Source organism: Osmia lignaria, chromosome 15, assembly GCF_051020975.1.
Source record: "Osmia lignaria lignaria isolate PbOS001 chromosome 15, iyOsmLign1, whole genome shotgun sequence".
Taxonomy (NCBI): domain Eukaryota; kingdom Metazoa; phylum Arthropoda; class Insecta; order Hymenoptera; family Megachilidae; genus Osmia; species Osmia lignaria.
Genome location: NC_135046.1, coordinates 11,781,378 through 11,790,921, shown reverse-complemented (window position 1 = coordinate 11,790,921; position 9,544 = coordinate 11,781,378). Strand labels below are relative to the sequence as shown.

General features: G+C 35.5%; 3 protein-coding genes across 17 annotated transcripts; 2 read left to right on the top strand and 1 right to left on the bottom strand.

Moving 5' to 3' along the window:
- The first annotated feature begins 100 nt into the window (after positions 1 to 100).
- On the top strand, positions 101 to 1,067 carry LOC117608399 (heat shock transcription factor, X-linked). Its single transcript, XM_034333462.2, has 3 exons — positions 101 to 633; positions 731 to 839; positions 904 to 1,067. Exons 1-3 carry the CDS (start codon positions 184 to 186, stop codon positions 1,065 to 1,067), a joined length of 723 nt encoding a protein of 240 aa, XP_034189353.2. The 5' UTR covers positions 101 to 183.
- Positions 1,068 to 1,223: 156 nt separating this feature from the next.
- LOC117608397 (GPN-loop GTPase 1) lies at positions 1,224 to 2,960 on the bottom strand. 8 transcript variants are annotated; one of them, XM_034333457.2, is made up of 5 exons: positions 2,867 to 2,960; positions 2,635 to 2,738; positions 2,281 to 2,532; positions 1,854 to 2,218; positions 1,224 to 1,793 (listed from the first exon to the last, which is right to left on the bottom strand). In XM_034333457.2, exons 3-5 carry the CDS (start codon positions 2,516 to 2,518, stop codon positions 1,224 to 1,226), a joined length of 1,173 nt encoding a protein of 390 aa, XP_034189348.1. In that variant the 5' UTR covers positions 2,519 to 2,532; positions 2,635 to 2,738; positions 2,867 to 2,960. The 8 variants fall into 8 exon arrangements, with proteins under 8 accessions (XP_034189348.1, XP_034189345.1, XP_034189350.1 ...); XM_034333454.2 differs by having other exon boundaries at positions 2,653 to 2,738; XM_034333459.2 differs by having other exon boundaries at positions 2,653 to 2,738; positions 2,872 to 2,901.
- A 2,033-nt stretch (positions 2,961 to 4,993) lies between these two features.
- On the top strand, positions 4,994 to 9,053 carry C1GalTA (Glycoprotein-N-acetylgalactosamine 3-beta-galactosyltransferase 1). 8 transcript variants are annotated; one of them, XM_076692542.1, is made up of 7 exons: positions 4,994 to 5,392; positions 5,956 to 5,992; positions 6,149 to 6,294; positions 6,368 to 6,543; positions 6,614 to 6,821; positions 6,888 to 7,026; positions 7,155 to 9,053. In XM_076692542.1, exons 3-7 carry the CDS (start codon positions 6,264 to 6,266, stop codon positions 7,699 to 7,701), a joined length of 1,101 nt encoding a protein of 366 aa, XP_076548657.1. In that variant the 5' UTR covers positions 4,994 to 5,392; positions 5,956 to 5,992; positions 6,149 to 6,263; the 3' UTR covers positions 7,702 to 9,053. The 8 variants fall into 8 exon arrangements, with proteins under 8 accessions (XP_076548657.1, XP_034188957.1, XP_034188954.1 ...); XM_034333066.2 differs by having other exon boundaries at positions 5,956 to 6,077; XM_034333063.2 differs by having other exon boundaries at positions 5,956 to 6,088.
- Positions 9,054 to 9,544: the final 491 nt, after the last annotated feature.

Genomic DNA, 9,544 nt, shown 5'->3' with positions numbered 1-9,544 from the left:
AATTCGATCAAGTATTATTTGTTAAATCATAGGCCAGATTAAATTTGAAAATGGTGGAAACGAAGAAATATTGTTGCTGTGATACGATAGTCTTTTGTTCACGAAAGATACACCTATACCAGCAAACTTGCAGTGTCCGTTCTTTTTCAGACGTGTTCTATCCGTTCCGATCGAATAATCAGAATGTACGACGATTGCATATTCCTTTCACTGAGATTTCCCCAAAAGTTATGGAGGATCGTAAACGAATGCAAGAGCGGTGCCATTCGATGGAGCCTAAACGGGAATACGATCCTCCTCGACTACAAGAAGTTCCAAGAACAATATCTGGACGCGGGTAATTCCATCTTCAAAACGAAGAACATCACCAGTTTCATCAGGCAGTTGAATCTCTACGGTTTCCGAAAGGTTACCTCGCACAATCGTGACCCAATATGCAACTCCCATAATCCGGATGTCCACGAATTTCTTCACGAGAATTTTCGCACCGGTAGGCCGGATCTCCTGTCTAGGGTGTACAGGAAAACCGCTGGGAAAGTGAAACACTGTCACCGTGTCAGTTTGAAAAATCCCACCGAAGCAGAGTTTCTGAACAAGGACTCTGATCACGTGTCGCGTTTGCACATGTGTCGGGTAATTGGATTAATGATTTTAACATCGATATCGAAATTGATAATTTATTTAATTATTTCAATTGCCGACCTCTAAAATTCTTCACTCTTTTACACAGTTGGCATTAACGAAAACCCTAGAACAGATAGCGCTGGAATATCAAAAAGCGCATAACCATTCGACTAAAGACAAACATTCCTTAAACTCTTTAAACCCCCAAGAGAAAGGTATTATAACGAGGATACTTAAATAACTAGACGATTAAATTAATACTAATTGTACAAATTTCAGTATTCGGTCTTGACTTGTACAGTAATCAAGACCACGAAGAGAACAGCAATTGGATTACGAGAAATCCGGTATCAATTTCTTCGAAAAATGATCATTCAAGCAGCAGGCGATTCACTCCGAGCGTTTATGTACAATGGACAGATTTTTCAAAAAATACTAATTGATTTAAGTTTTCTGTATTATCAATATCATTATAGCATTCGACTATCCTTGAAAGAATTATTTAAAATAGTAATTCACTGTACTCGTAGTATAAAATACATCACTCGCTTGTTTAGAAAATTTATTTATAAAAATAAAAATAATTATTTCTACAGAAACTACGTATCGCTAGTGGTAGCTGACTGATTAGCCATCTGTTTACTTTGCTGCATTTTATGCCTGTTTAAGAAGTTTCTGAACGACTCTGCTTCCTTCTTTTCCTCCTCGTCCTCTTCTTCTTTATAGGGATTTTCAGTCCCTTCTTCGTCCTCGCTCGATTCGTTACCAGCATGTTTTAAATATATATCTGAAATTTCTCTTCCGCTGTTGAGCGTTGTTACGAATGGTACACTTTCTCCTACAGCTTGTCCAGTTGCCTTTTGAAGCTGTTCCGCTTCTGTCTTTCGTCTCTGAGCATCCCGTTTAATCTTCATCTTTTCCCAATCTCTTTTATATTCCTTATCGTACTCTTCCACAGCATCCTTGACGAGTTCAAAGAACTTAGTAATACCCGCTCCTGTCGCGGCAGAAACACCACAGCTACGTAAATGACTGTAAAATTCGTCGAGCGTCAGTGCCATACTGCGCGTTAAGTTACTGATGTAGCTCGTCTCCGAATCCAATGCTTCTTGAAACGCTTCGAAATCATGCATCCATTCTACTGCGTAACTGTGCTCAACGATATCAATCTTAAAATTCATTGTTATAAATTAGTACATGAAAAAATTATTGATCAAACTTATAATTACCTTGTTCATGGCAATGATAAACGGTAGTTTAGTTTTGTAGAGTATAGAACATGCATAGAGCATGTTAGACATGAACGTGACGGGATTAACACTTCTCACGGTGTCTAACACGTACACCACGATCGTTGGAAACTCGGATGCTAAAGCTTCGGTTATAATTGTTCCACTTGCTGACCATGTGAATACTTCAATTTGTCCAGGTGTGTCCAAAATTACATATTCGTGCTCTTTACCTGCTTTGTCAATAAGATCTATAACTTGATCAAATTTTGTAGAAAAAAGATTCAAGGCTGTGACAATACCACCATTTGGACCTAAACTGTACTGTTTCATCACTTCTTTGTAATTGACAGTATCCCTAATGTCTGCAATACAGAGTATAAAATTAAATATATGGTACAGTTAAATCTAATAACATTATAGGTACCTATATTTGCAGGATAAGGAACCTCTTTGCATGCAGGATCCAAATTTATTACATATGGCTTTCCTGTGTTATACAATACAGAAACAAGTCTTTGAACAAATGTTGTTTTTCCAGAACCAGCCATTCCAAGAACAATTATGCATGATGGTTTCTTTTTTGTAGTAGCATCAGTTGTACAATTTTTTGATGAAATGTTTGGTTTTTCAGAAGAATCAGAACTATCCATAGGCTCAGACATTATTGATTTTGCTACTACAAACACAAATGAAAATATAAGATAATATTGGACATATTAATACATTATAAATTAAGCGTATATTAGTATTATCAATATTCTTAGAAAAATGATATAACATTATCAAAATTAAGTGCCACTCTTTCTTTATTTATTTCGCACAAATTTTATGAACATAGATGTATGTATGTATAAGATTTGGAGTTCTTTCTTGACAACACACCTGAAATTTTAAAACCTATTAGAACATTCTGTTTTCCAAATTAATTAAATGTTGTTATATTATGTCAGATTGTTTCAGATGTAATTTAACGTAAAAATATTCTAAATGTTTTTTGCCAGTAACCTAACCTCACCAATAGATTACAAACAATAGTAGACCCAGTGGCCACAGATCCAACAAGACTGGGGCATGGCCAGTGACTATAGATAGTCGAAGATTGGACATGCCTTTGTTACCGAAAGGTGGTCATTTTTGGGGAGTGCGGCTACCCAGTATGAAGAGAGGTTTCCACAGTCGGCATAAGTCGTGCCTGTTTTGCCAGTTCTTCTGTTACCATACCTCACTGGCACATCAGTCCTACACCGACCGCCGAGGGGTGCGGATCTACCTCTTCTAGTCATACACATACCTTTATTTTATTTTCTGTGTTTATTTAATTTACTGTATTTCGCTCCTTAGCTTATTAAATAAACTCATTACGAGGATCAACGCGTTTATTTTATTACTCCTGTGTGTCTCGCCTATTATTTTACTCTTTTCCGTATCCTTTACATCCCTGTAATCCTTACATCACTACATCCCTTATATCTTTGCATAGCTTATACCCCGCATCCCTTACAATCCTGCACCCCCTACATTTTTGCACCCCCTACATTTCTGCACCCCCTACGTTTCTGTATCCCTTACATCGCTGCATCTCCTACATCTATGTATCCTTCATATCCATACAACAATGTTCCAGAAACAGTTTTTGTACAAATTTAGTTCCTTTTTTGCCGCCAGAGGGCGCTGATTCGGCATCGAAAATATAGTTCGCATATTTCCCGCCAGAGGGCCAAAATTTCGGAATGATTTAGTTCCTTTTTCTGACACCAGAGGGCGCTGATTCGACATCGAAAATTTAGTTCGCATATTTCCCGCCAGAGGGCCAAAATCTCGGAATGATTTAGTTCCTTTTTCTGACACCAGAGGGCGCTGATTCGACATCGAAAATTTAGTTCGCACATTTCCCGCCAGAGGGACAAAAATTCAAAATTTAAAATTCAAAATTTAAAATTCAAAATTTAAAATTCAAAATTCAAAAATGTGATGCCGGGATTGCGCGTTTGGAACAATGTTGCGGTTTCACGAGGCTTTACTTACCTTTACTTACCTCTACTTACCCTTACTCGAATCAGTTTTTATAATATATTTATTATGAGTGTTGCCGGGTTATAAGGGATGCCAGGATATGAAGGGTGCAGGGATGTAAAGGGTGATGGGATGTAAGGGGTGCCGAGATGTAAGGGGTGCTGGGATGTAAGGAGTACTGGGATGTAAGGGGTGCAGGGATGTAAGGGCTGCAGGGATGTAAGGGGTGCAGGGATGTAAGGGGTGCAGGGTTGCATGGGGTGCAGGGATGTAAGGGGTGTAGTGATATAGGATTAAAATAATAAATAACATGATAATAAAATATTTTTAATGAGTTTATTCAAACGAGTTGCGGCAAGAGAGGGATTGGTAAAACAGGCACGGTCGTCATACCGATTGTGTTCCGTACGTGCAGAACCCCAAAATCATGATCCCTTGCGAACAAAAACATATCCAGTCTTCTTGTATAGTCAATGTTGATATCATACAGTGACATGCCTTTGTTTTCGAAAAATCATGATTTTGGGGTCCCAGACACCCCAGGATAATATGTCGATATGCAGTAGTTGGTGCTTCGGGGTCCCAAACACCCCAGGAGAATATGTCAGTATGCACTCATTAGTGCTTTGGGGTCCCAGACACCCCGGAGAATATGTCAGTATGCACTCATTAGTGCTTTGGGGTCCCAGACACCCCAGGAGAATATGTTGGTATGCAATCGTTGGTGCTTCGGGGTCCCAGACACCCCGGGAGAATATGTTGGTATGCAATCGTGGGTGCTTCGGGGTCCCAGACACCCCAAGAGAATACGTCGGTATGCAGTCATTAGTGCTTTGGGGTCCCAGGCACCCCAGGAAAATACGTCGGTATGCAGTCATTAGTGCTTCGGGGTCCCAGACACCCCAGGAGAATATGTCCGTATGCAGTCATTAGTGATTTATTGTCCCAGACACCCCGGATAATATGTCGGTATGCAGTGGTTGGTGATACGGGGTCGCTGATACCCCAAGATGACGACATTAGGTCAGTATGTAGTTACCAATGCTTCGGGGTCCCTAACACCCCAAGCCATTTACACGCCTACAGAGCAATGAACATTGAGGGACGCCGATCTACCTACTTGTAGTCACTGGTTAAGACATGATGGCAATATTTTTCGCTATGCTAGTAGCCTTGTTGATTGAATTTTCCAACAGTACAAAGACTGTTGCGAATATCAATTAGACAAGCTTGTTTACTAAATTATGTAACCAATAATATTTTACTGTAATCACAAATGAAATAGCGTTGAGTGTAAGGTATGAATAGACTTTACGTGCGCATTAAAGAAAACAATACCTACACTGAAAAAATTATGATCAGAATGAAAATTGAAAGAATCGAATTGTACTACAGAATTTATTAAGTGTAAATTGCAAATGCAAGTATGCAATACTTTGAAAATTTGTATGGAAATATCTACGTACATGTGCATATATATTAATTATGCATTTCTTTGCAATGCAGAAGCAACACCATATTAGGTACATATATATTCATATGTATTTGGTTGTATATCGTTTTCGATAAGATAAACGTGTTTTAGAGAGATTTTCTTTCTCGTTTCTTATAATTATGAATCTCTTTCCATTTTATGGCACGTCTAAATCCTGTTTTGTATTTACCGACGTAAGTAACTAAAGTTTAAGATCAGACTAAATACTGATAAGGTTGCAAATCTTACACATATGTATTATCGATTTATGGTTCATGTCTATTATAACTTTATCCTATGTAAAACTTCCTTATGATGATATAAAAGGGTTAAAAAAATACATCAAAATCAGTTAAGTGTTGTGACAGTAGGATCACCACAATTAGAAATATTTTTATTTGTAATATATATATTTAGCTATATCATAATCTTTTTCATATTACCTTTTATCTTTAAATGATTAGTTATAATTTCTGTAATCAGTAATTACTTATTTTAGTGATAGTCCAAGTAGCTAAAAGTATAATTATTTTTAATGTTATTAAAATAAAAGTAGACATTTAAAATTGTAATGTTAAAAAGAAAATACTTACGATTGTATTTTATTTTCAGAAACAGTCTACCAGTTTTATAACATTTTTAATATAAGGTATACTATTCAAGTAGCAAGTAGCATGTTCACAAAATGGCCAAGATAACTTTGGGTGTGAGCTTAACAGTAGAAAATTATTTTGGTATTTGAAAGGTATAGTAGTAATTTGTTCTTTTGATAATGATAAGATTAACATTTCTTAATGAATTACAGAAACTTCGTGTGATTAAAGATCACACAATGCATACTTGTTAATAGTGGAAAGGAAACAAAAGCTTTGCGCTAACTATAATGCTTATCTTTTTATTAAAATAAATAATTGTGTACCATGGTTCGACAAAGGCTCCCAAATATTAATGGTAACAGCTTTGGATAAAAATATGTGAAAAAATTGTAATTGCTTTAACTGAACAATCTTTATCTTTAACATAGGTGTTAGAAATAGTAAACATCTTGTATTAACGCTTATTACTGGTGTAATTTTTGGATTTCTCTCAGCGTGCCTTCTAAAAGCATCTACAAGAGATGTGCCATATATATTTAATTGGTTTTCTGGTAACCTTCCACTTTCAAGAGACCCACATCATTATTCAGAGCTGGAATCAGAGGTGCGAATACATTATCTGTAATTGGTAGCTTTCTTGTTCACATTTGTAATGTCATGGATACACGTAACAGGTTGGACCTGAAACAGAAGTAAAATTTCATGGGGCGGATGAAGATTTCCATAAAGGTGAAGATAAAGTCGCGCAGGATCTTGCAAAAAGGGTGCGCGTACTTTGTTGGGTCATGACAGGGCCTAAAAATCATCAAAGTAAAGCACAACACGTGAAAGCGACATGGGGCAAACGTTGCAATATTCTTTTGTTTATGAGCTCTGTCGAAGGTAAATTATAATAAGTTAAACATTGAAAAGAAATATTTGAATTAATATTAAATTTATTATGTCCAGATATAAATTTACCTGCAGTTGCTCTGCCGGTAAAAGAAGGGAGAGACAATTTATGGGCAAAAACCAAAGAAGCTTTTAAATATGTTTATGAAAAGTATAAAGACGAAGCTGATTGGTTTATGAAGGCTGATGATGATACGTTAGTGATCTATGTTTTACATTTTTCTTTCGCGCCACTTTTCAAATCCACTAAACGCGGGAAAATTTGAAATAGTGACTGAAAAGGAGCAATGTATATCTAAAATAAAATTCACGATACATTTTCAGATATGTGGTGGTAGAAAATCTACGGTATATGCTTTCATCATATGACCCAAGTTCGCCGCTGTATTTTGGCTGCAGGTTTAAGCCGTTTGTGAAGCAAGGATACATGAGCGGCGGTGCAGGATATGTACTTAGTAAAGAAGCTTTGCGAAAATTCGTGGAAGAAGCTTTGCCCGACAAGACAAAGTGTCGGGGGGACAACGGCGGCGCGGAAGATGTAGAAATGGGAAAGTGTCTTGAAAAGATAAACGTTAAAGCAATGGACACGCGAGATCCCCATGGTCGTGGACGATTTTTTCCTTTCGTACCGGAACACCATTTAATTCCAAATCACGTGGATAAGAATTTTTGGTACTGGAAGTACATTTATTACGATACCAAAGATGGTCTCAACTGTTGTTCCGATAGCGCTATATCCTTTCATTACGTATCACCAAATATGATGTACGTTCTGGAGTACTTAATTTATCACTTAAGGCCATATGGAATCACGCATAGCGTGGAGAAACCTACTGCGGATCAGTCAACTACTGTATTCACTGAATACTAGTCTATCTACAATATTAATCAAAATACTATAAATCATTTATGGATATGATGGCATATCACTTGCTATACACTACTGATGGGTAAACCTATCGTTAACAAGTGTCAGAATATAACGAAAAATTCAAATTAATTTGTAAATTTCGACACATTGAAATTATTGAGAAATCTTCAGAATGATAAAAATCCATAAATTATATATTGTTGTATTTGAAAAAGAAAAACTTATGGAAAATGTTTAAAAAATATTTTCCATAACAGTTGAACTGTACATCTGTAAACCCAACAGTAATAGCAAGTATAATTATAATTTTATTCCTCTCTGTTGTCACGTCATGACACTAGTCTATTTAGGCCAACGAATTAAACGTTAATATATTCACCAAAAGATGAAACGTGTGATACATACGGTATTTCATAATGATATATATAATATATATATATATATATATATACACACATAGATATAATGTTTATACGTACCTACATGTAATGATGAGAAATTTTTAATTTCATTCATCATTATTTAAGAGTCGAGTAAAATGTACACTATTCTATAAATAAATGTTACAAGCGCATTAGAATTGATCTTTTTCTACCAACGAAATAATGAAGGAAAATGTAACAAGTATTCTAGAAAGATCTATTTTTCAAGTAAATAAAAGATGTGTAATCTAAACTAAAAGATTTCTTTTTATAAATTAAACGTTAAATATTATATTACTAGTAATTTGTCAAGAACTTGGTAAAATTCCTTGTAGAGAAACAACATAACGAATGTTTGAAGAAACGGAGAGGTGGTGATGTTTCCGATGATCCCTTTCGATTGCAATAAACATTAGAGGGAACGTTGTTTGCAACATCAGAACTGCAAGACACAGAAAATCGCGTGTATCGCGTGAAATGAGGTATATAATTATATATACACATAAAACTGTATTTCGTAATATTAATATAATAATGGTAATAATAATAATAATTAATAATAATTAATAATTAATAATAATAATCCCAATAATGATGTTCTACCCAGATAATAAATACTATAGATACAGTGTGAGTGTGGTGTGTGAGTAAATTAACCAATTAATTTTATAAGGGGGAGAGGATTAGGGGTTGCTATGTACAAGTCATATTTGTACTATGCGACTGACGCAATTAGCCACCATTGGCTTCCATTCAGACGCGCCCTGTATTCTCATCTCTTGTGTCTTTTATTTCTTTTCTTTTTTTTTTTTTTTCATTTGCTCGTTTGTCCGTTAAATAATTTTCTTTTTCTTCTTCCTAAATTGCAGCAGGAACAAACCCTCTGTGTTCTCCGCTTTTTTTTTCATCCCTCAGCTCATTCTCAATTATCTAATTATCATCTCGGCGATGTCTCTCATTTGATAAATTATTTAAAAACAATATTTTACACTATTAATGTATGTATAATATATAGAGGTCACCTAATTCGAATAAAATTTGTCAAACAGCATCGAAAAATTGCGCTAACGGGTCCAGGAAACATGATAACAGTGACCCAGTGCCGCGCGGAGCATAATATAATTATAATATTATAATAATTGTCGTACTTATCTCACACCAGGGGCTTGTACGAGGCATTTCATATCTTTTTTTTTTCGTTTACTTGTAAAAAAGAAGTATCGCCTCCCTTTCCGTTCTTCTTCTCATTTATATCATCTATATAAAATTAAAAAACAACGTAATATCATTTTATATTACTTCGTCGTTATTAATAATAAAAGCTTTGTACAAAATTCAATTTACAATTAAAAACGTTTTGGTTACGTAATTTTCTAGAGATTCTGATTCGTAATTTTCTAGAGATTCTGATTCGTAATTGA